Source organism: Corythoichthys intestinalis, chromosome 3 (genome assembly GCF_030265065.1).
Source record: "Corythoichthys intestinalis isolate RoL2023-P3 chromosome 3, ASM3026506v1, whole genome shotgun sequence".
NCBI classification, from domain to species: domain Eukaryota; kingdom Metazoa; phylum Chordata; class Actinopteri; order Syngnathiformes; family Syngnathidae; genus Corythoichthys; species Corythoichthys intestinalis.
Window position 1 is genome coordinate 26,080,651 of NC_080397.1, and position 27,784 is coordinate 26,108,434.

Here is a 27,784-nt window from a genome sequence, read left to right on the forward strand (position 1 = left end):
AAATTTTTGTGTTCAATATTTTTATTCAGGTTTAGCATTGGAAAGAGATATTTTTTTCCCTTTTCCCCCCCAAAAGTGTAAGAAAAAAACGTATGTGTATACTCTACGTATATTTTAATGTTTTTTAAGCACTTTAAATTTAATTGTTTTAAACATAGTATTGTCCCACCGAATTATTTTTTAAACAAGAATAAAGTAGAAGAATGTTTGTGTTTTATTAAATGCTTAATCGAGTGAATCCTCTTAAGCTGCTCACTTACGATGAGTTGCCACAGCAACTGTTTAACAAGTTAAACGATGATTGACGCATGCAGCGCTTTGAAGCGTCTCAAGCAAGATCACGTCTTAATCGTCTGACAATCATCGTTAACTTTAATAAGCAACTCCAGTGGACTGCCTGACCGAGAAAAGCGGCAGGAGTGAGAGACTATGTGATTGGATCAGGACAGCTTTATAAAATACTGCATTTTTTTTTTTTTTTTTTTTTTAAATCAGCGATGGACTGAGGGCGTGAAGTAACAAGCGATCACTATATTACAAGAAAAAAAAATAAGATACAAAATACTACCAGATTAGTGATTGTATTAGATATCTTTACGTAATATTACAAGGGGAAAAGACAGATTCCATTGACTAATATTACGAGATTAAAGTCTAAACATTACGTGAAAATCACATTGTATTTTTGATTAAAGTCGTAATATGAGGAAAAACTTGTAATATGACAAAATTTAAGTGAAAATATTACAAAAACGGTCATACATCAATACTACAAAAAAGTCGCAATACTACTAGAAGTCATACATGGTAATAGGAGAAAAAAAAAACTAGTAATATTACAAAAACGATGCAACATTACAAAATTTGTGGTTATACAACAAACTATTTTGAACTGTCTCTAAACTCATCCACACCTGTTCATACCTTCCTACATTCCAAAAAACTGCTAAAAACCCACGTTTTAAAATAAGGCTGTTTTTATCTTTTGTTTTATTCTGCTTAAGTTTTGCTGGTTTCTTTGTTTTAACTGGACAGCAGTGTTGTTTTCGTCAATTATGACGATAACAAAAATATTTCATCGAAGAACAAATTTTTCATGACGACGAGCTAAATACATAACGAGACGAATGCCAGTTTTCGTCTCACGAGACAAGATGAAAATTCGCCATCGTTTCAGTCATAAGTTCACAATGAGTGACATTTTCTTATCGCATGTGTAGTTAGCACGCATCGTAGCAGTGTTTGGTTGTGTAACTCATGTGACGAGCTGCACCCCACACCAGCCCACACATACACACATGCTTACTCACTGGTGTCCTCTACAGGCTCCAGCCTTTTCTTCTGTGAAACACATGTCAGGTGCTGCTTGGTAAGTTTTGTTTGGATAAGCCATGCTGCTTTAGCCTTTAAAGGGCTGTGCTTAGTGATCATCACACACTAAATGTAACTTGTAGCGCTACCATAGCGTTCGCGTCCTGATGAGTTTAATTGAAAATAATGCATCCCTTTCCTGCGGAGTACGTTTTATCATCACAAAGATGATGTCCTTGCTAATGCTACAATTATGTGCTCGTCTGTCAAAGTTCATTCAAAACTGTTGGAAACCTTTTATTTATTAATTCATGGACTAAAACTTTTCAAGTTTACAGATGAAAACATTTTGAGTAATTTTCAACTAAAATTTGATGAAGACGAACATTTTGAAATGACTAAACTCTAAGACCAATAAGTATTTGCGTCCAAAAGACAGACGAAAATTATAAGGGCTGCCAAAAACAACATTGCTGTACAGTGTCTTTGATCAGCTGTAAGAGCATTCTTAAAGTAAAATATTATATTTTTGACGTTACGTGATGCAGAAGTTGTTTGCTTTCGCCGACGTAAGGTCTCTGTCAACACAAAACTGCTAGGCGTTGTAGCGCATGATAATTCAACTTTGGTGTGAACGCAGCTTTTGGTTGTATACGGACAAACAAACAAACAAACAAAAAAATCAAATGTTCCTTTAAGAAAAACCGTGAAGCTCACAGAGAAAGAATAAATATTTGCGAGTTTTATGGGTGACTTCCTTTCAACTCTCCATCTGGGGAAGTTCAGTCTGTTTTTTCCGTTTTTCCAATATTTTTATCGGAATAGGCGATAGGTGCGTGGCAGGCGTCCATCTTTGCTGGACAGCGCTGCCTGGATGTGCTCGTAGGAAGGCAGCTCTGTCAAGTCGCCCAGGGCGGCCACGGCCGGCTTGCCGCGCAGCATCTTGGCAGTCACTCGCTTGATATCGCTCGCCTTCACTGAGCCTGAAAAGGAAAAAAAGATTTTTTGGAAAACGCCACGCTGTAAGAAAGAAAATCGTCATGCTAACTTCAGTTATTTGCTATTCTGAGGAGTGATGCGTCGCTACCGGAACCGAAACGGCACTGAAATGAAAAAAGGTGGCGTTGCTGCGCAATGTGTACTCTTCAAGATCCAATTTCCATCTGTCGACCCAAGTTGGCCACCAGCTGCGTACGCCGCCGTAAAAAGGAGCACCTTCTTGTGTATTTAAATGAGTTTATTGCTAGTAGACATGAGGGATGGGATACAGTACACTTAAACTCACAGTACGCTGCACCTCGATATACCATAGTCACGAGACAATACAATATGTAATGAAAATATTTTTGTTTCAGTTGCACGTGCAAATGCAGTACACACGAAAGTATAAAGCGGTGTCGCAAAACACAGAGGCCTGTCATCTCACATTTTGTGGATTTTGGGCTGTGAAAGAATGTTAATTAGACCTAGTGAAATACTTCATCCATTATCTTCCGCTTAGTCCGGGGTCGGGTCGCAGGGGCATCGGCTTTAGCAGGGAAGCCCAGACTTCCCTCTACCCAGTCACTTCAGCCAGCTCCTCCGGCGGGATTCCCAGGCCAGCCGAGCGACACAATCTCTCCAGCGTGTCCTGGGTCGACCCCAGGGCCTCCCGCCGGTGGGACATGCCCGGAACACCTCTCCAGGGAGGCGTCCAGGAGGCATCCGAACCAGATGCCCGAGCCACCTCAACTGGCTCCTCTCAACGCGGAGGAGTAGCGGCCCGACACCAAGCCCATCCCGGATGACCGGGCTTCTCACCCTATCTCTAAGGCAGAGCTCGGACACCCTGCAGAGGAAACTCATTTCGGCCGCTTGTAGCTGGGATCTTGTTCTTTCGGTCACGACCCACAGCTCGTGACCATAGGTGAGGGTAGGAACGTAGATCGACCGGTAAATCGAGAGCTTCGCCTTTTAGCTCAGCTCTTTCTTCACCACAACGAACCAGTGCAGACTCCGCATCACTGCAGACGCTGCACCGATCCGCCTGTCAATCTCCCGCTCCCTCCTACCCTCACTCGTGAACAAGACCCCAAGATACGTACTTGAACTCCTCCACTTGGGGTAGGGTCTCATCCCCGACCCGGAGAGGGCATGCCACCTTTTTCCGGCTGAGGACCATGGTCTCGGATTTGGAGGTGTTAATCTTCATCCCAACCGCTTCACACTCGACTGCGAACCGCCCCAGTGAGATTTGGATGTCACGGCTTGATGAAGCCAACAGCACCACATCATCTGCAAAAAGCAGAGATGCAATGCTGAGGCCACCAAACCGGACACCCTCAACGCTTCGGCTGCGCCTAGAAATTCTGTCCATAAAAATTATGAACAGAATCAGTGACAAAGGGCAGCCTTGGGCACAGTCAAATTCTCAACACTGTTTGCCTCTTGGGCTTCAAGACCACTTGATGGCACCAAATCCACCACCATGGGGGTCATTTTTGATAGGGTGACATTTGCAGTGGGGAGAACAAGTATTTGATACACTGTCAATGGGAAAACCCATTGACAGTGTATCAAATACTTGTTCTCCCCACTGTATGTCCCCAGTATAAATGAAGCTGTATTTTCACCAAAGTTGGAAAAATACTCATTCAACTTTTTTTTTGTGTGCTTTATCAATTGACCTATATTATACTGTAAATTTAATGCACGACTTCTCAAATAGTGGGGCGGGCCCCCCCACGGGGGCGCAGAGCGACACTGGGGGTGGCACATGTGACCTTGGGGAACATACTTTTTTGCCATACTAGAATAAAGTGTACTTGCAAATCCACTCAGTGGGTGGCAGTGCCGCTCTCATTTTCAGCGTGTGTGCAGTATTTTTGAACCAAACAAGAGCACACAGCAAAGAGCACCGGAGATATGAAAAGCTAAGACAAGGAAATATGACAAAGTGTATGTAGCGTTTGGCTTTGACTTTTAGTACAGTGGGAGACGAGGAAAGACCAGTCTGTTTACTTTGCTGAAAAATGTTCGCAGCTGACAGCAGGAATTCTTTTTTTCAGCGAAAACGTGCCGAATATTGCAAAAAAAACCTCCCGCTTAGTGTTACATAATAAGTAAACCAGCGAGCACTGTCAGCATCATATAAGGAGACATACCTAGCAAAGGAGCTGATACTGCCTGCCTGCCTATTTATTGATTTTATTAAATTTTAACTTTCAGTATCAAACGGTCAAAAATCTTGAGTGTATTTTTAGAGTTTGGATGATTTTTTTTTTTTTTTTTTACACTTTATTGTAAGTTGATCTATAATACCTTTTTTTATTTAATGTTAAAAAGAACACAATGTTATGCAGAGGTGTACTTATAATCATATGAATTTTATATACAAATGATACTACAGTATATTTACTGGAGCGGGGGGCGTGGAACGTTTACGTCTTCCTGTGGGGGGCATAACAGAAAATAATTGAGAAGCACTGATTTAATGGTACAAACTCCTAAATTCTAGTTTATAATTTAATCCCGGTTAAAAAAAAAAAGTTATGGAATCTTGCTATGTCCCCGTTGTTTTTCATTCAAATTCAGTCTATAAAATATATTTTTAAAAATCCCAAATAATTATCATTTTTACTTTCCTAGATTAACTAGTATGAACCATGTATTGTTTTTAAATTCAAATATATTATATTAAAAATAAAGGTTTTCTGTTCGTCCCCAGAGTCACACTCCACTCTGTTGTGTTATTGTCTCTTTAAAGAGAATTATAATACTAAGTGGCTTTGAGATATCAATAGAACTGTTATATGGCAAGATTATACATATTAATAAAGTTAACAAAAAAATAAATCACATTCATGAGCAACTATCGAAAATAGATCGAAAATTACGAACATTTCCAAAAGTATTCCGAAAACAGCCGAATGGGGCGTTGACGTCACAGCCAGGAAACAAAAGGTCAAGGCAGGTGCCATCGTTGTTTATCGACGAGAGAGTTGCGTCCGTGTTTTATGAAAAAAAATCGCTAAAATGGTTAAAACCTGTCATGCTATGTGGTCTACAAATAGCCATTTGTCACATTGTAGTACCCATGAGTTCCCACTCCTGAACGCGAGAAAAAGAGCTGGACTACGCTGACAATGAGTAAAGTTCGTCCGTGCAAAGCGGGCTAATCTTACAGACCCAGCCTCCGGCACGGTTTTGTGTGGTGCACATTTTACACCTGAAAGCTATTCGAACTATGGACAAATGAAATAAGGTTTTGCTAAGAAATTGCTGCAGATGCGGTGCCCACCATACACGCGCAGCCACCTAAATGTCCAGAGATATCAAGAAAGAGGACGATGACTGGCACTGATGAGACCACCCCACCACCCTTGGCTAGGCTAAGCAAAGGAGGGGACCAGCCAAGCTCAAAATGGCCAGAGTGAGTACTCTTTTATAATAAAAAACATATCACGCATTGGATATAGGACTGGACCCATGTATAAATTATCGCTCGTAAAATATATACAACAAATCCTCTAATCCAATTCATATTTGTGTCTGTTGGTAGAGCGAAAACCTATGATAGCACAATAAAAAAATGACAATTAATCTATACATTACTTTATTTTGCGGTGTATCAGCTTCACAAAAAGAAATGCAAAACAAACCAATCTGTGTTTCCCACACGATCTGTTGCCGGTGTTTCATCAGTGTAATTGCTCCCCTCAATGATCGTTTCATTAGGCTGAATTGGCTTTCGTTTGGGCTCAAACTGATAACCCAAAACACCAAAGAAAGGTTCATAAGTCTCCTCGTCACCATTAGAAGAACGTTCGTTACGTCGCATTCGTCGCTACAACTTTAAACAAAATTGTCCGCCATCATAGCTGCCATTCAGTACTAAGCACTGAGCTGGGTGTTTCCTAGTTGTGACGTGACACACAATATGCTAGATTTCCGGGATCTCGGGCGCCAGTCGTTTTAGCTTGACAATCGATCCAAATTTCTATCATTTTCTTGGTGTTGCGATGTGTGTAATTACACGAAGTGGCATGATATGAATCCAAAAGGCATGCGTTTATGGATAAATGATGGAATATTAGCATTTCCCCAGGTGTTGTAATACACTTTAAGAAATTCTCCATATATTAATGACATCACTCTTCTGCGATAACATCACAACAGCGGCGTGAAATTAAACTGTGGTAAGCAATTTTATTTTTTATATAATAGAAAAACCTGATTTTGCAGTTTTATGAAGTGCATTTAGTGTGGTTGATCATAAGGTGTCCTCTCTGCTAAAGCTAAATATCAAAGAAATTGGATTGAATCCCCCAAATGAAGCATCCAAAGTCGTGTTAGCTATTATGCTAGCAAAGCTAGGCTGAGGGCCAACTTTAGCACAAAATATCCCCTCTTAGTGTCACTCTATTACGTCCAAATGTCACCCTATAAAAAAATTACCTATGAAGCTTTGAACCACCTTCCCTTGGGAGAGACAGACAACCTCTGCCTCCTGCTGTCAGCACTGTTGTTGTACAACCTATTGCAATTCATGCCTCCAAGTATGCAATGCGGCGCTGCGGATTTAAATGAAGTTCATGTTCTGTGCAGATCATTTCTTCCGTTACTGATCCAGTTATTTCATTAATTGCAAGTTATGTTATTCAGTTTGTATAATTATGTGGTCATTTTAATTTTGTTTTGAAGCCGTGAGTTTGAATGACCTTTAATGACCTGCTATGGCTATCATTGTGACGTACTGACGTGGGTGGAAGCCTGTTCTACTGCTTACACATTGTGAGTGGAGATTGATCCTCCCTGCCTCTTAAGCGTTACAAAATGGCTAATGGCTTCACATGGTAAAATCCAGCAATTTGACTAAAATATTCATGGGCTGTATTGCTCAAATCATGTGGCACTGCATCTTGTCTATATATTGCATTCCATTATTTCTCCAAACTCAATATATCATATGACATTTTGTCCTAAATATAGTAAATAGTAGATGCTTTGACATAAAATCATCTTGAAATGGGTTCAGAAATAAGCGTCAAATGAATGTCAATGCATTGACTATGATGGGAATTTTGCCAAACCAACATGGCCGCCCTGAGGACATTTTGGTAGGAGGGATAAAAGTGCTTGTTCAGTCAACTGAAATTAGTCTATCAATAGTAGACGTCCAAATCATTTGAAGTGGGAGAGTAAATGTTCTTCCATTCATTCGCTGCCAACCCTCATCAGCATCAATGGCAGCCAATTAGTTAAAAAAAAATCAAGTTTGTTCTTCCTCTGGCCAAGACTCACCCTCCCAACAATTAGTTTACCACTAGTAGACGTCCAATCCATCTAAAGTGGGAGGGTGGCAGCAAATGAACTAACAACTGGACATCTCATACCATCAATGGCAAACAACTCTTCTTTTTCTAATTTAGCATTTTCCCATTTTTAATTGTATTTTTCCATTTAATTGTCTATTGTGTTTTCTATTATTTACAGTACCAACAATGGGGAAATAAGTATTGAACGCATCAACAGTCATTTCCAAAGCTGCAATTCAAATGAAATTTCTACCAGACATTGATATTGACTCAAATAATGCATACATGAAAAGATATCACAACGTTTGACTCCATTAATAATGATATTATGGGATTAAGTGCAATAACAAAGGTCAAAAGTATTGAACACACCATGTGCTGCAAGGAAACGCAAACCATCACTAGCTGGGTGAAAGCAAATAGATGGTCCTATAATCAGCGGGTTTTGTCGCCGAGAGGGCAAACAAGACAAATCTCATTAAGGGTAAAGACTAGGGCTGCAGCTATCGAATACTTTAGTCATCGAGTAATCCACTGAAAATTCTATCGATTAATCGAGTAATCGGATAAAACAAATATATTTTTGGGTGAAGAGCAATTATAAATATACATGAGAAAACAAAACATTTCATCTTATCTTGAACCATTTTCAGTCAATCAATGTCTTTATTTTCGATGTATATTGTTGAAAACAGCCAACAATTGCATCTCAGATGTAACTAGAATAAAAAAAAGACTAATTCACTGCTGTCACTCAAAAAACCTTTTAGATCTTATAAAATATATATATATGTATATATGTATATACACCTAAAAATGCCGTTACGCTTGATAACACACATCACTTAAAAGTTAGGATTTTTTCCCCACGTGTTTCAATTGAATTTCTATTTGTGTCAAGCCATTTTTAAGTTCTAGTTAAGTTTTAAGTTAGTGTAAACTGTAAGTCCTGGTAGGATTTTGAGTTTTTGCAGTGTTCAAAATAAATGTATGATACAGGCTGTATTGGAGCACATTAGGGACCAGTGCTACTTGGTGTTTTATCCAGCAATGACTACTGAGCTAAAATTGATAGTTAGCATTATTAAGTTTTTATTTTACACAATCATCACTCCACAACGCTATGTTATGTTAAAGCCTTTATGTAAGACACGTTAGCCACGCATCGACAGTGGTCATAATTAATAGAAACCTAGCCCTCCGCAGGGCTGATGTTACGTGAGCTAGTAGTTACAGTAACGTTAATCTTATTTATTAGCGCTTAGCGCTCTTTATTAGCGCTTCGCGCTCTACTGCTTTAAGATGGCGGCTGTTTACTAACGCTGCCCAGACGCGGCCGAGTGTCATTTCGCATCTAGTTCAACATACATGTGATCTCTATGAGACGCATCAAACGCTATCTGCTACCAACGTAGCATCGTGCGGGCTAGTATTTAACAACGTCGGCGTCGTTTGTAGCGGCTGTCGGCTGCAGTTTTTTTTTTTTTTCCCTCTCCGCACGTGACATCAGCGCATTGTCCCGCATTAAAAGTAGTCCGAGCAAAACGTGATGCTTAGAGCTGTCAAAATAAACGATTACTGGAGGTGAATAAAATTACTCGGATCAGTTTTTAAACTCGAGTTACTCGAGTTGCTCGAGTATTCGTTTCAGCTCTAGTAAAGACACAGAGCTCTCTGAAGATATTTGCAACCTGATTGTTGCTAAGCAGCAGAATGGAACTGTTTACAGACTAAATTGTTTTTTGCAGTACTTACAGTATGTATTCCAAATTTTGCGGGGATAAATGTAAATTCAGGAATTAAGGGACGAAATATTTTCAATGTGTTTTTTTTTTAAACTCAGGGGCTGTTTACATGGTGACCCTCCGAGAAAACAAAAAATTTCATGTTTGCCTCTATACGCTTCCGTCTCCAACCAATGTCGCAATTCCGTATCAAAACGATGTAGTATTCATGCCAGGCCCTAGGGGGCAGTGCAGATTTATATGGTGACAGCGAATGATGCACTTTGACCCCAACAACCTCCTCAGCCCGGAAGACAACATGCCCGCCCACTCCAAGCAATGGAATTTTTCTTTTGTTCCAAAAGGCACAAAAACGGAAACATTCAACATATTTAATTATTATAAAAACACTCAATTAAGCCGACGTTCCGCCATATTTGCTGTTTTTAATGTTTAGTAGCACCGCTGCACAAGCCCAATGTGACATGTACGAGTGCCGACGTTATCGGTGCGGGTCGCACGCAGCGGGAGCTTGTGATATGCATGCAGAGCAAGCCCCCCCTCATGCCCCCGCAATCAATTTCTTCCACTTTGGAGGCAAGATTCCAAGGTTTGCGTCTTTGCCTTCCGTCTTCACTGACACCATACAAACGCGAGACCACTCCACAACACAGTCATTGCGTCTTGGTGTCGCAGACTCGCCATGTAAACTGCCCCTCAGGTTCTGGATTTTCTTTTGATATTCTTTTGTAGTGAGCTCAGTGCAATAGCCAACATTTTTTTTATTTTTCACTCACTTATGAGCGCGCAGAGTTCATGCGGCAGCTTCCTCTTTCCCGTGGAGAGCACCTGGCGGCCGACATCCTCAAAGATGACGGGCCGGGCCTCTAGGTTCATCATCAGCATGGACTTGAGCTGCGTCTTGGCGCGCTCCAACTCCATCTGAAACCACACAGAGTCAGTACATTGCGTGGGAGAGAGCTTGTGGCCGATGCGAGCATTTCCCCCCAATGTACTGACGTGCCAACTCCATCTGGACCCCGAGTGCGTCAGTACATCCGGGGATAATGTTAGCGTTGGATGTTAGATGGCCAACGGCACGTTCCACCTACCTCTCCCGCTGATCCAGTCATCTGAATGAACTCCCGCGTGATGATCTCCACCATCTCGCGAACCTGTCGGGGGTCGGCGCTGGCGTGGATGCACAGCAGGCCGCTGTCCTCGTAGCTGTGGTGGTACGATGTGGCATTGTACATCCAGTGATGCCTGGCGGGACATTGCTGATAACTGAGCGCGAGTGGAGAAATGCGACAAATTTGTTCGGGCGAGCTCGTTTTGGAGCAACCTGTTGAGGACGTTGAGGTAGAGGCGCGTAAACATTCCTTTGCCGGGACCTCCCGCCGAGAAGGAGCCGCCGCCGCCCATCATCATGTTGAGCACCGCCAGAGGGATGAAGTCGTCCTCCTGGCCGCATGCAATTGACATTGCCAAAAAAAAAAAAAAAAACGCAAACCAACATGATATTAGTTGACCAAAAGCAAAATTAAACCCCTAACCTCGTCTAATTCAATCTTACAAAAGATCAAAAATATAAAAAGAAAAAAAATCCCCACATAATATAAAAACTTACAAAAACACTAAGAACCAGAAAAACACCCAAAACCCAGAAAAAATAAATACAAAACAATAGAGAAAATAAAAATACCAAATCGGGACCAAAACAAAAAAAAAATTACTCCCTCCTTTCAAAAAAAACTATGCCCCCCCCCCAAGAAAAAGGAAAAAAAAAAATTAAAATAAAACTAGCACAAGTAGGCAAAAGGGAAAAAATCCAGCAAAAACAACAAAAATACATGGAAAATAACGCCAAAAACAAAACAAAAACCAAAGTTAAATCTTACATACGTAACAAACACTAAAAACAGGAAAACAACTCCAAACAAAGAAAACACAAATCCAAACAAGAATTGCTGCTTCAAACGTTTTTGGATCGTGTCATCAGAAGTAGCTGTCCAATCCGTTCGAACTGCGCAATGCTGCAGCAAATGCTACTAATGATAATCTCCTTTCAATTCATTGTAAAAGCATGAAAGGACCTTTCATCGCCTCTAACAACATGGCCATTCCCAGAGCGGCAATGTTGGGACATTCCCATAAATGTCAATGCATTGACATACAAATAAAGTCTTAACTAGCTTATTTTATCAACGTTAAAGATTCTACTATTTAGTCAGTGGCTGCTACTGACAGCGTTAGAGCTCCAGTCCATTTGAAGTGGAAGGGTTGACAGCGAATGAAAAGCCACTTCAAATGGATTGGAAGTAAGCCTGTCGCAATATGAAATAATTCCATTTATCGCGCGATAAATAAAAATGAAGGCGGTAATTTTTCCGCTGCGATTTATCGCCTCGCGTGCGTGCGCGCGTGCGGCAGACGTGCTGTTAAAAGTTCGAATTCTTCGTTACCAACTGTGCAAAATGCATCTTCGTTCCGGGTCTGGCAAAAACTAGCGCCGGAGCCAATCTTTCCCATTATATCCTATTGTTCAAAGTATACCGGCCGCGTCAGTGCTCCGGAGTGACTGTGGACCATCTATGGCGCGCCGGTATTGTTGACGTGTGGGCGCTCCCGTCAGGAGTGACATTTCACGCGGGGCGGCTATTTTTCGGCACAACGCCGGATATTTACAACGAAGTACGCCAAAACACTGTTACCCACTTTGCTGCTACGAACAACCTCGCTTTGACAACGAACAGCTGAATGAAATTAAGAGCGCTGTGCTTCAAACTCGTCTAATGCGCACACAAACTCGATATCATGAAATGGCAAACTAGATGTGCTACGTCCCATGCCATTGGCTACGTGAGCCCAGAGTGATTATGGGACACGTAGTCCATATACTACATCGATGAATTCTAAACTGTCGTGACTGAATGGAAGTTAAGAAGGCCAAATCAATCCATACCAGTGACTATAGATAATGTTGCAAATATTGTTAATGCAGTACGTGACACAGATGGATTCGGACCACAAATAGGATGTCTTGCTCATGTAGTAAACCTAGCTGCTAAGAGAGCTGTAGCAATCAATAGTGTGCCCTGCCTCAGTTTACAAACAGTAAAGATTGTTCTCAGCACTTTTATACAAATTTTTTTCAGATCAGTAAGAAGTAAGCACATAAATATTATGCACTAAAATGCATGTTTATATGTTGGCAATTTACAACAACAAAAAACAAAACAAAACACAGAGCATTAAATGTATTGAATCGGATCGAAAATCGTGTCCCCCGTATCAAAAATCGTACCGAACCATAACTTAACTGTATCGTTGCATCCTTATGGAACACCATTGCAGAAGCTATGACGGGAAAAGTTTTCATTTGCCTAAATGCTTAAGTTATTAAGTGCAATTTTTATTTTTTATTTTTTTTAAACACATTTTATTTATTCTGTGTTTCTGTGCGGTATCAATATTGTTGTTTTTTACTTAAGAGGCATGGTGTATTGTTTTTAGTTGTGACTTCTTAAAAAGTATTTCGAATTTAAGAGTAAATATTTATTGCGTTTAAATGGGTGTACTTGATCTATTAATATATACTGTATTCTCACTGTGTTATTGTAAATTGGTTAAAAAAAAACTGTGTGTGGGGGGGGGGGGGGGCGCGCAATAATATCGCATATCGCAATAATTTATGAGAATAAATATCGCACACTAAAATTTGTTATCGCGACAGGCCTAATTGGAAGTCTATTAGTGATACACATTTCAATTCATGTCAAAAACATAAAAAGGAATTTAAAAAAACATACCAGGAAAGAACAGGTCTCCAGCCCTATCATGATGTGCGTCAGTTCAGGTATGGGCGTGGGCCCGAGGCTCACGTCAGACATGTCCTTCTCCATCTGAAACATTCCCGGACGAGTCACCCGTTTTCCACACACGTCCGCACACTCCTAAAAACGCTCACGGGTCTCACCTTGACGATACCACCGGTGTATTGCGCCACCGATCGGTCAACTGGGGGTGGGGCAGCATCACCCCAGACGGGCCGCGTGCCTAGCAGGTAACGCCTGGCGCAGTCCACCAGCCGTTCGTGCTCCACGCCCACGCCGGCCAGCACCATGCGTTCGGGACGGTAGTAGGCTGACAGGTAGCCACGCAGCACCTCCTTGTCTATCTTGTCCACATTGTGCGGTGGGCAGAAGCGCGGGAGGCCCACAGTGTTGCCTCGATACGCCGCCTGCCGTCACAGCCACAAATTTACAAAGTCATCGGCTGCCATTGATGGCAACAGACGTCTGATCCATTTGGACTTGGAGTGGCTGGCAGCAAACACGCCAAAATAATCACCACAAAGACAAAAAATTAAAAACACGTAAAGTAGAAAACGAATACACAAATAAAGAACAAAAACATACTAAAACAATCAGCCAACTAGGGATTGTCTAGGGATGTCCCGATTGCATATTTTTGACCCGAGTCCGAATCACCTGATTTTGAGAATCTGCCAATACAGAATGCCGATCTGATACCAAAAAAAAGTAGTTTTTTCTATTTGAACAAAAGTTCCAAACATGTTACAGTACTGTACTTTTTAAAGTACTTCCTCTTCCGCTATTTCCGGGAGTGTTGCGGAGTATAAAACGGACGCATATATTTTTGTGTCTTTTGGCAATGCCATTATAGTTCTAGATTATTTTTACTTTTTAGCCCTTAAAAGTAAAAAAATATATATATAAATATTAATTAGACCTGAATGATACTTGAAAAAAATTAACATTGCGATATGTATTGCCAAGGTTTAATAGGCACTTCGTTTTTTTATTGGTTGCACTGGTACACCTGTTTCTTAAGGTACACCAGCACACAATGTAGTCGCACCCACATTTTTAATTGCATCACCTTTAACTCCATACTTTTAATCATTCTCAATACAATTGATATAATTCATCTGAGTCCACTCAAATTCACTCACGCTTTGACGCTCGCGCTGCTGAGAACAGCCTCTAGACCAGGGGTCCCCATCTGCCGGGCCGCGGACCGGTACCAGTCCGTGGCGCATTTACGACCGGGCCGCAAAGAAAAAATAATTTAATAATGACCGCATTCTGGCCGAATTAACCCTGTACCCCTGCTTAACACACCAATATCCCTGTCTACTCTAGATATAATACTACGGGATAGATTACAATGTTGTCATAGAAGTCCATTGATTGGACTGCTAACAGTACATCTTGTTTGTGTATATAATATATCTATGTGTGCTTGTCCTCGATAATAGCGTATTACTAGGCTGTGGCGCAGCACATTTGTTCCCGGAAATAATTAGCCCCCACACGAGCGAAGATAACAGGAAAACAGACGTCTTTGGAAATATTTTTACGGCGAAAAGGGTACCTGACGAGCCTTCAACCTCGAAGACCCACGAACTGCGAAGGAGTGGATTCGTGACCCGTTTGTGAATAAACAGAGAGATCGCAAATGACGGCGACCTTATTAAACGTACATTTGAGACAACAACTCTATCGAGGTTCTGGATTAAAGTCATTCTGGAATATCCTGACATTGCGACAAGAGCGTTGAAAACCTTGCTACAATTTCCAACATCGTATCTTTGTGAAGCGGGCTTCTTAATTAATGTTTAATGACCAGGCGAAGTCGTTAATGGTGAGCGCGGTGTGCAGCTGTTGTGTGAAGCTTACATGGCAGGATGAATCTGAGGAGAACTTTTCTACAAGTCCTTCCATGATCAAACGTAAGTTAATATTCCTTTCTTTAAAGAAGGTTTGTAGTGTTTACTTTGGAATCGCTGCATTTGCTGATTTTGCGGCTATGTTTAACGTTACACGCATGCGCAGAACCGCAACGTTGCAATTTTTGATGGGTTGCAAAATTTGTCAGAACACCGGTCCGTGGTGCAAAAAAGGTTGGGGACCCCTGCTTTAGACAACGACGACTGACTAAACGATGATTAACACCTTTGTGCCTTTGATCGTAGAGCTACAGAGGCTTCACTCGCCAAAGCTACAAATCCGTCAATCATTGTTAACTTTAAGTAGTAAACTCCAGCTGCCTGCTGACCAAGAAAAGCAGCAGGAGGAAGAGTGAGGCTTTACGAGCATGAAGCAAAAAAACATTTTTTAAATTAAAAAACAAGACCCTTTTCACCAGATTCCGATCCTCTGAAAAATGGCGCGATTAGTCCGATGTCTGATCATGTGTTCTGATCGGGACATCCCTACAGCAAGCAGTAAAAATACACAAATTAGAGATGTCCCGATCCGATATTTGGATCGGATCGGACGCCGATATGGGCAAAAAAACGCGCATCGGTATCGGATCGGAACACGGAAAAATTCCGATCCAGACCTCCGATCCAGTTTTTTTCAAAATCTTGTCCAGGTTTTCCAGCGCACCGATTTACCTAATCCATTCCAGTTTTTTCTTCGGTTTCCCTAGAATCCGGTCCGCATTTTACGGCACACTTTCAACACACTACATTTACATTACCGTCTCCCAATTTACAGAGAGACTATCGGTAAAAATGTCAGTTGTGTGGGATCATTTCACCTTAAAGGACGACAAAGACGAAGAGGCAGAGTGCAACATATGCCACAATAAAGTCAAGCGTAGTGGTAAAGCTGTAAGAAGTTTTTAATACAACCAACCTAATCAAGCATTTAGCGAAATACCACCACAAACAATTTAGGAGTACGTTAAGAAAACCGAAGACAAAAAGAAAGGCCCTACGCAACTAACACTGGCAGAAACCTTTGCTATGCGTGACAAAATGGCACTCGACAGTCCCAAAGCCCAGGGAATAACAAGAGTCATTGCCGAAGAATTCATTCTGGATGACGAGCCATTATCTCTCGTGAGTAAAGACGCACCATCCAACACTTATGCTGCATTCCAGAGAAGTGGGAAGTCGGATTTATCCCATTTGGATGGTACCAGTTCCGACCTCAAAGCGTTAAAAGCAAATGTAAACAACAAAGATGGCTGATCGCGACGAGGTGTTTTTTTATTTTGGCCATCCAAAGACATTTTGACCTCCAGCGAACCTGCCTTCCTATAAGCGATCAAATAGTAGAGGAAAAACAACGGCTGCGTTATAGCCCACACTGTAAACTGCCTTTTTTTTTAGTTACATCCTTTGCCGATCATCAATATAAAAACATAGCACAACAAAGATAATTTACTGTATGAGAAAAAAATACACGGCGTCTCAAATAAACTTGATTTACTTCATTATTGTGTTATCATTCAATACGTTTTCATGAGCGCCATTTTGTCCAGTGACGTCAGATTGAAACAACTTGGAAGTGGGGGTAGTTATTTTTTCTCCGACTTCGCGACTTGGACCTCCCAGTTCGAGTGGCGTTCCAATGATATTTTCCTAGTCGGAGGTCGGAAAAGTCCGACATCCCACTTTTCTGGAACGCAGCAATAGACCCGGGTAATGCCAATGCTCAACTCAAGGCTTTAGCTCAACTCATGCCACTGGATAAAAAACACAAGAATACCTGCTTGCTGCTGACAGCCGCTACAAACTACGTTTTACTGGAGATAATAGATATCATATGTATATAGAACTAGATGCAAAACAACAGACTCAACTGCGTTAGCAACATTGAAGTATTGAAAACCAGATGCGTTAGTATACAGCCGCCATCTTAAAGCAGAAGACTTCCCGAGTAGGCTGTTGTGAACCTTCCAAGCGAACCTAATTAACTTTTTATCTAAAATACCCCTAAATCGGCAAAATCTTGACTTGAATCTATCTTCAAAACAGTTTTAAAACTTTCACATGTCGAAAGTAGACAGAAGGGAAATTATGGAATAACAGGAGCAATTTTAACAACTTTAACAGTTGATTCGCAAAATTAAATGAATTGAATGTAGTTTAAAGCTGCTGATACAGAATGGGGACTTGAGTATTTTATTTACCGTTTTAAAATGTAAACTTGATACTGAAATAGTCGTTTATTTAAACCTGAGAGGTTTTTTATACAATTTTTGTAACTAATGCACGAAACATTAAAAGCATCTAATAGCTTGGGGGGTTTGTGGGATTTTCCACTGACAGTTTACAATATTATTTGCACGTTTTACTGACTGACTATGCCATTTCTGTTTGTCATTTATAATGTTTTGTGTTTGTCACTGAATAAACAGGTCAGTTTCTTGTTACCAACCATTGTGTGTTATTCAAACTCACCTAATTCAGCTGGCTAGTTGTTATCAAGAGTACTAAAACCCTTTTCAACATGAGTCTGACAACTAAGTAAGGAGGCTAAATAACTTTAAACTTTAATACATGCTCAAATAGGTCGGTATCGGTATCGGCCAGTATCGGTATCGGATCGGAAGTGCAAACCAATATCGGGATTGGATCGGAAGTGCAGAAACCTGGATCAGGACATCCCTAACACAAATAAACAAAAACAATAAACAGCAAAAATCACATGACAGCGCACAAAAACACTAAAACAGCAAACAGAAAAAAATATTTTTTTTTCTATTTGCCATTTTATAAAAGATTTTTCTGCCCGTTTGCCGTTTAAAAAACACTAAAACAAACCAAACTGCAAAAAAATATATAATATATATATATATACACATATATATCAAACATAGCAAAAATCAATGCATACAAAACAAAAACGCACTAAAACAGCAACTGCCGTAGCAATGAAATGAATCCACACAAACAAAACATTAAACCGCAAACAGAAAAAAAACAAAATTTATATATTAGAAATATAAATTTATTTTTTGTTGTTGTTTTAGTGTTTTGTGTTCAAGCAAAAAACAAAACCAAACTAAACACAAATTATGGACCCCAAAAACAAAATGCACAGAGAAGCCAAAACCATAAAAACAAGATTAAAGTAAAGTTTCACAAAGAAGTTTTGGACAAAAAAAAAAAAAAATAACCTCACAAAAGCCAGCCAGAATTAGGACAAAATGCACAAAAGACATTCATTCGCTGCCAGCCCTTCTGAATTATCAAGTATGATCCATATCAAAGTACGGTGACAATAGTACTAAGAACGGACTCACGGCGTGAATCATCTCGGTGAGCAGAGGCTCGGGGTCCGGCCGCATGTTCAGGTCTTCCAGCTCGAAACGAACTGCCATCCTGGTCATTTCCATCTCCTCATCTGGACGCAAAGGCAGAGTCACGAACTGCGCCCAGCAACGGTGGTGTTGTCTGTCTCACCGGCGGACACTCACCCAATAGGCGAGGCTGCAGGACGGCATCGGCCAAGAGGCCGACCACTGTGTCCAGGCCCTTGACCTCGGCTGACACCGCGTACATGGTGGTGTCCCTGTAGCCACAATAGTCACACGTTTACAAACTCACTGTCGACGGCGTGAAAGATTGACCGCCCGACAGTACCTGGACGTTTGGCAATCGCAAATCCCTCCGTGCTTCTCTAGCGTGAGCAGAATCTCATCTTTACTCCCGTACTGAGCTGTGGACTACAAACATGGAGACAGAAGAACTACGTCAGCAAAACATGGGTATGATTAATCACCACACAATACAAAATGTGCTGCAAAATACTGCTGTCAACAATATTAAAATTTTCAACTCGATATCCAGTAACAGTGACAGTTAACGTTTATGTATTCAACCTTTGGCATGTTCGGTTCACTTGCAAACGGTTTTGTTTTATGCATATTTTTCTTCATAAAATTTATTATTAGCATGAGTGAAGCGCCACGCGCAGAACCGAACTTCTGTTGGAGTTTCCGCACGGACGCCATCAAGTGTCGGAAACTCTGAAGAAGTAACTTACGCTTTACAGCCAGTAAAATAAAGGAAAAACGGCAACATGACGAATGCAAGCGAGAGGCTTGAGATATAAGAACGACTTACTTCACAAATCTTATATCGGTCGAGATACGACTTCATCATGTAAATTTGCTCTGTATTAAACAATCAGTTTTAAGTGGACTTGATCTAGTTTTGAAAATGAACCATCCTATTTACATATTTATCATTTCATATTTACAAAACTACATATTTATGTAGTTTTATTACATCCCCATATGAATAACAGGCTCCCGGCAGAATAATATAGCCTATCTGTGCGCCCCATGTAATTACAGGCTATTAATCACAGTGGTAGTTGAGCATAGATAATCATAAAAATAATGCCAGAGATAATGCAATAATTCCATTTATCGCACAATAAATAAAAATGAAGGCGGTAATTTTTCCGCTGCGATTTATCGCTTCGGCAGACGTGCTGTTAAAAGTTCGGCTTCCTTGTTAACAACTACGCAAAATGCATGTTCGTTCCAGGTCCGGCAAAAAATAGCGCCGGAGCCAATCGCTCCCATTATATCCTATTGTTCAACGTACACCGGCCGCGTCAGTGCTCCGGATTGCCTGTGGACCATCTCTGGCGTGCCGATGTTGTTGACGTGTGGGCGCTCCCGTCAGGGGTGACATTTCACGCGGGGCGGCTATTTTTCGGCACAACACCGGATATTTACAACTAAGTCCGCCAAAACATTGTTACGGACTTGGCTGCTACGAACAACCTCGCTTTTACAACGGACAGCTGAAAGGACATGATGAACACTGAGTGGCAAATTAAGAGCGCTGTGCTTCAAACTCGTCATGTTTATGAAAGTCGACTGTCATATGTTGGTGTTGTGCAGTAATAAGCAGACGTGACTTCTGTGGCGTTTGCTAACTTTTTTAATGCGTGCACACCCTAGATATCATGAAAGAGCAAACTAGATGTGCTACGTCCCATGCCATTGGCTACGTGAGCCCAGAGTGATTATGGGACACGTAGTCCATATACTACATCGATGAATTATAAACCGCCATGACTGAATGGAAGTTAAGAAGGCCAAATCAATCCATACCAGTGACTATAGATAATGCTGCAAATATTGTTAATTCAGTACGTGACACAGATGGATTCGGACCAAAAATAGGATGTCTTGCTCATGTAGTAAACCTAGCTGCTAAGAGAGCTTTAGCAATCAACAGTGTGCCCCGCCTCACTTTACAAACAGTAAAGATTGTTCTCAGCACTTTTATACAACATTTCTTCGGATCAGTAAGAAGTAAGCACATAAATATTATGCACTAAAATGCATGCTTATATGATGGCAATTTAATTTTTGCTCGTTACCCAAAAAAAAAAAAAAAAAAAAAACCCACACAAACAAACAAAAAATACAATTGTTATTTTTTTTCCCCCCAGAGCATTAAATGTTTTGAATCGGATCGAAAATTGTATCCCCCATATTGAACCGTTTTTTTTTTTTTTTTTGAAAAACACATTTTATTTATTCTGTGTGTCTGTGTGGTATTAACGGTATTAATATTGTTGTCTTTTACTTAAGAGGCATGGTCTATTGTTTTTATTTGTGATTTCTTAAAAAGTATTTGTGATTGTAAGAGTAGGGCTGTCAAAATTATCGCGTTAACGCACGGTAATTAATTTTTTAAATAAATCACGTTAAAATATTTGACGCAATTAACTAGAGCTGGGAATCTTTGGGCACCTAACGATTCGATTACGATTACGATTCAGAGGCTCCGATTCGATTATAAAACGATTATTGATGCACCCCACTCCCTTTTTTTTTTTTTTAATTTTTTTGTTTTGTTTTGTTTTGTACATTAGTTCCAAAATTGTTCAAAAATCCTCTCAGGCTAAACCAAACTACTATTTCAATATCAAGTTAACATATAGCAGTAAACAAATATACAAAAATAACAGTAAATAAAAAAACTCCAGTCCCCATTCTATATCAGCAGCTTTAAACTACTTTCAATTAATTTAATGTTGTGAATCAACCGTTAAAGTTGTTAAAATTGCTCCTGTTATTCCATAATTTCTCTTTTGTCTACTTTCAACATGTAAAAGTTTTAAAACTATTTTAAAGATAGATTCAAGTCAATATTTTACCGATTTAGAAGTATTTTAGGTAAAAAGTTAATTAGGTTCGCTTGGAAGGTTCGCAAAAACAGCCTTGCAGGGAAGTGTACTGCTTTAAAATGGCGGCCGTTACTAACGCCCGCATCTAGTTTTTTGTAGATGTGCTGGTAACGATACCGAAGCTATAATGCATCTAGTCCTATATAAATGATATCTACCGTAACATAATGTGGCTTGTAGCAGCTTTTCCGCAGCAGTCAGGTATGTTGTTTTTTTTTTTTTTTTTTATCTCGTGGTATGAGTTGAGCTAGAGCCGTGAGTTGAGCATTGGCGTTACCCGAGGGGCCGGGTAATGAGAAGCATGATGTTTAGCTACTCTCGCTCCGTCCTTAATTGCGTACCGAAGACCGCGCGGTGCGCTGAGTGTGTCGTACTTCTGCTTTACTTGGCATATTTCAATAATCGGAATTTGGATGTTTGTGAATCGTTCTCGAATCTTCCACGGCCGAATCGCGAATAATCTAAGAATCGGAAATTTTGCACACCTCTACAATTAACGCACATGTCCCGCTCAGACAGTATTCTGCCTTTTGGTAAGTTTTACAGCAAGGTTTTTTGTGCTGTCTAACAGCGAATTCTTGTGGTCGCTTTGCGACATGGTTTATTGCTTTCTTGCCAGTTCAATATGGCTGCACGACGTCTCGGGCTGACGCCTACGTCGTAATGTTGTGCTTATATGATCCTTGGACAAGATTTGTCCGTAAGTATGGTTGTTGTAAAGAATGCACATATTATGTTAGTAAGCGAAATGTTATATTTTTTGTATGAGACGCTTTTTGTTTATGTTTAGTGAACCTGTATAGCGTGCTAAGCTAACGTTGTTGCTAATGCAATGCTTGTGTACTTTTTTTTTGTAGTTTCACTACGTTCTAAAGAGGACAGTGGTTTGAGGCCATTTTATTAATACATCAGATGAAAAAGGAAGAAGTCTGATTATTAAGGCGTCGTTCACTAGCTGTCTAGCTTTGGAAAAAGTAGACGCTTCGGAGTGAGGACAGCATAGACAGATTTAAACGACAGTGGAGTGAAATGCCCACTACAGTCCTTATGTACCGTATGTTGAATGTATATATCCATCTTGTGTCTTATCTTTCCATTCCAACAAATTATTTTACAGAATATATATATAATTTACAGAAAAATATGGCATATTTTATAGATGGTTTGAATTGCGATTAATTGCGATTAATTACGATTAATTTATTTTTAAGCTGTAATTAACTTGATTAAAAATTTTAATCGTTTGACAGCCCTACGTAAGAGTAAATATTTATCGCGTTTAAATGGGTGTACTTGATCTATTAATATATACTGTATTCTCACTGTTTTATTGTAAATTGGTTTAAAAAAGTATTGTAAATTGGGGGGGGAGCAATAATGTCGCATATCGCAATAATTTATGAGATAAATTATCGCACACTAACATTTGTTATCGTGACTGGCCTAGCCAGAGGTGGGTAGTAACGCGTTATTTACTCCCTTACATTTACTTGAGTAACTTTTGAAAAAAATGTACTTCTAAGAGTAGTTTTACTAAGTTACTTTGATGATAAATTTATCAGTAAACTAGATTACTTTTTTTGGGGCGTAAACAGTGATTAAATTACTTTTTCAAGTAATCTGTGACAACACTGTCCGTCATAGACAAAAGACGGATACGTCAGTCAATTCCGTTTTTCCCAATTGGAATTATCGACCTGAAGAACATACCATCCCCACCCACGCAATTTCTTCAGAAATTGCATCTTCTAGACCAGTGGTCTCCAAACTATCCCACATAGGACTGCACTAGGTGCAGTATTTTATTCCAACAAAGCATGACAATGACCCCAATTCACCAATCTGGTGTCACCAGTTGGTGAAAGTCAGGTGCTGCTTGTTTTAGCAGAAATCTTATTGGTTAAATTGTCTGTGCTCGATTGGTAGGGACAAAAACCAGGACCCACAGCCGACCTTGAGGACCAGTTAGGAGACCCCAGTTCTAGATTGAGAAAATACTTACAGAAAAAGCAAGTTTTTCCAGGAAGTGTGCAATTCCGCTGGGGTATTTTGCTTCATGTCTAGACCCGGAGTTGACCAATACTAGGAAAAAAAAAAAACATTTGAGTTGATGAAAATAGGTCGTCGGAGACACGTGAGTAGCTTTGGACGATGGCGGGTGTCGCGCTCACTTCCAACGGTGCAGAATTGCCCAAACTTGTTTTGCGAGGCCACCTTGAGGCCATTTTCTAAGGTGGTGATCCTGGTTTCATACTTTTCTTGCCCATCCACGGACGCAAAGACGGGTTTGGGGATCGCTGGCAGCGGCGAAGACAGCGAAATGTTGGGGTAGCCGCCACCGCTGCTGTACTTCCTGTACGCCGCTACGCCGAACCTGCGCAAACACAAAACTGATTGATAGACTTTTTTTCTACGGAAATTGTTACTTGGTTCTAAACATTTACCAGTTTTTGGTTGTGTCAACATTAATTCATGCAATATTACTATTTTTCTACATGCACAATTAGGCTCGAGCGTTTACGTCACAGAATGGGGGATCACGTGAGATTTGACAACAACGCGGGTATACTGGAAGCAGGTCTGGCTCGCGGGACATTAAACTTTAACTTGCCAGTTCGATAAAGAGACAAACTCGTTACTAAGGCGAAGAACAGATATGTGATCAAACTTAAGGATGTGAACAATGTTGACCCTTACGAGCAAGCCGAAGTCAAATGCAGTAAAGATGTCGACGGGCTTCCACAATTACGCGAAACGGACATTCTGTTGTATTTATTGTTTGGTGTATGTTACTAAACTCATCAGCAATTCCGAAATTACAAATCGCTACAAAGCTACTAAGTTTCGCTGCGGATGGGTGCAGGACCTGCACATGATGACCGTATCAAACGGCAACTCCATCGTTCTTGCAAAGGTAGGCTATGTGTGTTTACTATTTTCATTGCCATGAACATCTGAATTTGTGCTGTGCTGAGCTGTGATTGTTAAGTGACAAATCAATGCTGTGCTTTAGAAAACAGATTTACTTTGCTCAATGTTTCTCAGTTGGCCTACTGCAAGCAATTTATATTTGAAAAAGTAAAACGTATTGCACAACATTGGGTTACTCCATTGTTATCTAGATTTGACCTTCTACTAGCCATGAATGTTAAATTTCCTCGTTGTTTCTGCTCAGGTGTTGCACTCACAGCGTCAGAGGCAGCCACCATTAACTCCATGGGTTATCCTGGCACCAGAAGGGCAAGTCCTTTCAGCACACTGCACATGCATGGCAGGTGTGGCTGAGTCCTGCACGCATGAGCATGGTGAGACGGTTGCATGCGACAACACCAGCTGCTCTGTCCAATGGTTCCACTTCCAGTGTGTAGGCATTGTTGACATGCCTCCAGCTGATTCAGTATGGTTTTGCCCATCATGCAAAAATGACTGACATTATGCTTTCTGTATGCAACATGCTATTGTATTTACAAATGCAACTTGTGGTTATATAGCATATGTTCCAATACGCCACCATTTTTTACATTTTTAGCATTGTTTGTGGCCCCATGTACTTGCGTACGTCGTCTGATCTTACACATTGCACTGTAAACAACTACAAAAGCATGCCCTGACACTGTACATTGTTAACACTAAGCACAACAGTGTGTTTGTGCATCTTATCCTCTTTACTGTTTTGCACTGTTTTTAATTATTCTTTAATTACCCCTCCCACTTCAAACTGATTGAACGTCTCTGGCTGTCGGTGGTAGTCAATGCAAGGCAATGAGGTAATTTTGGGCCATTTAAGGTCATTTACCTGTTGATGTTCAGTTACTTCCTGCTGATTTTGGGGTATTTCATGGGTCACTTCCTGTTTATTTTGAGTTACAGAACAGAAAATGACCTGGGAATCACCCAAATGAATAGGCAATGACTCAACCTCAACAGGAAATGACCTGTAAATGCCCTAAAATGAACCGCAAGTGACCTGTAAATTCCCTGAAAATCGGACAGAATGACAGTAAATGCTCTGGTTTCGAATAAACTAACATTCCCAGTCTAAATGGATTGGGTGTCGTGCACCGTCAATGCTGCCGTAGAGTTAACTGAGACACTACTATGGTGAAAGATTTTTGCACCAACTTGTTGGTTACTTTTTATTTTTATTTTTTATTTTTTGCGACATTGACACCTTTTTAAAAACGATATCTCGGCTCTTGGCAGGAGCATATCTATAAACTTTTGGGATACAAAGTATCACGATATATCACCATTTCGATAATTTGTCACACCCCTACGTAGTGCGTTGCCACCTTCGTTAAAATCAACAATATTGAAAGCATCTTGTGTTTTAGAATCGGTTTTACAATTAAGGAAATCCTTATTTTGCTTCATCTGCATCAAATTATAATCAATAGAAGAATTTATACTAATGCTTCGTCGTAGCTCCCAGCAAAGGTATGCATGTAAAGTGCATAGTGGCTCACAGCTACATTACCCCTACGTAATAATGAGACTTTTGTTTCACGTTGCAATATTACGACTTAATCTCGTTCTTTTTTTTTTTATTTTATTTTTTATTTGGCCCTAATACTCCGTCGCAGCATTATTATGTTTTTTTTCACGTACTTCACTCCAGTGATACGTCACATTTATTTATCTACTCTGCTGGTGCTCAGAAAGTAAGAATTGTTTTGAATTTTGTTGGAAAATTGAAGTCACAGTGTTCTGGACCAGTTTACATTCCATTCTTTTGCACTAATTAATGCCATCAGCATCTGACCTCATTGGTTAATAAATAGCAAATATTCTTATTTATGTGTTTATTTTTATTTTAACAAAGAGTTTAAGTGTTCCAAAATGTTTTTGTGAAATACTAATTTTAATTACTAATTGTCAACAAAAATGCAATTGCAAGATTAGTTAAAAAAAAAAAAAAATTATTAGACTAGTCGACTAATCATTAAAAAAAAGTCTGCAGACTAATTGGGAGAAAAATAATCGTTTGGGACAGCCCCAAATACGACTATGTCGGAATTTTTGTCACGCGAACTAGACTTTTTTTTTTTTTTTTTTTTTTTTTTTTTTAAGACACTTCCAACTAATGTTGGTGCATTTGTGGGTTACTTTCTTGTTTAGTCATTAGCTGCCATTGTCAGTGCCAGCTGTCCAAGGCATTTGGACAGGGCGGGGAGAATGAACATTCATTCATACGTAGTTCTCAAGTATTCTCTATTTTTAGTTGCGCCTTTTCCTTAGAAAATTGTGATTCTGCATGCAATCCACGTTTTCGCTCAAAAACTGTAATGTGATTAGCCTCGTCATTAGCATCATCCTACTTTATGCACTATTTTTAAGCTTTCTAAAATAGTTATATTGACCGTTTTATTACGGTTTGTGCAGCTTGTGAGTGTATTGACAAAGTGTTTTCAATTATTTCGGTTGTTCCTTATTTTTATCGCAACTTCTAATCATTTAATTATTTATACAGTCTACTCAAATGCGAAAATGACCTCTTCAGTGTTTGATGAAACTGGAGTTTACTAATAAATTTACGTTGAGTAGTTTAGCCACCAATCAAAAGGCAAAATCTTCATTACGACTTCAATACACACTGGGATGAATTTAAATAAATGTGCCCATAATATTTTGAACATTAATTCAATATATTTCCCACGGCAAAGTCGCAGCATCGCGACGCTGACAGCTGTGTATTAGCAGCATGCTAACTCCCGAAGCTCACTCCTTCCTTGCGGAAGGTAAAAGTTACACGGCCAGCATGTCAGACGACGACAACACATACATGACACAAAATGTGTCGCTATGCGTGTCTACCTGTCATTCGGTCACGTCTATTTTGTTTTTCTACGCGTTATCGGCGAGATTGGTTACCTTTGAACACGATTCCAGGTTCTACAGCGGGACATGTGAGCCGCCATATTGATTTCCCCCCCGAAGACGAAGTCGAACCTGAACTCTGACACGGAAGAGCTTTCGTCTTCCACTTTTTTCTTCTTCTTGTGGTTTTGGGTGGTTGGCAACTGACATACTGAAGCATTACCGCCCTCTTCTGTCTCAGTTGCCACATTGCCTGGCAGCTGCTTTTTTTCTTATTATTATAAACAGAAACATTCAGGAACAAGAGATGGAAATATTGATTTGCATAAAGACAGATGATATGGCAGGAGTTACAAATATACAGAAACAAAATTAGTTACATTAGGACCTTACATATGGTCTTCAAGCGCAAATGGGAAAATGTATTTTTTTGTTTTCATAAAACTATTTTAAATGAAAACAACTTCTTTATCATTAACTTGCTTATTGAGGTGTCTAAATTTTAACAACACTTCCTTTTCACAGCTATCCCTAAATCCTTTCCTCTTGTCCCGTGTCCTTTCAAAATGTTATTTGAGCATGTTCCCTACTCCTTTTTCCAAGTGTTTTTATTTGATTGAAATTGCGTTTGGAAGTTTTATCCCTCTGCAGACGT

The 27,784-nt window shown here is 40.1% G+C and overlaps 1 protein-coding gene across 1 annotated transcript; it reads right to left on the reverse strand.

Moving 5' to 3' along the window:
- pmpca (peptidase, mitochondrial processing subunit alpha) lies at positions 1–27,278 on the reverse strand. Its single transcript, XM_057832581.1, has 12 exons — positions 27,184–27,278; positions 23,484–23,686; positions 23,315–23,394; positions 18,741–18,823; positions 18,575–18,669; positions 18,401–18,501; positions 13,311–13,574; positions 13,144–13,236; positions 10,677–10,795; positions 10,444–10,597; positions 10,129–10,273; positions 1–2,294 (listed from the first exon to the last, which is right to left on the reverse strand). Exons 1-12 carry the CDS (start codon positions 27,228–27,230, stop codon positions 2,125–2,127), a joined length of 1,554 nt encoding a protein of 517 aa, XP_057688564.1. The 5' UTR covers positions 27,231–27,278; the 3' UTR covers positions 1–2,124.
- Positions 27,279–27,784: the final 506 nt, after the last annotated feature.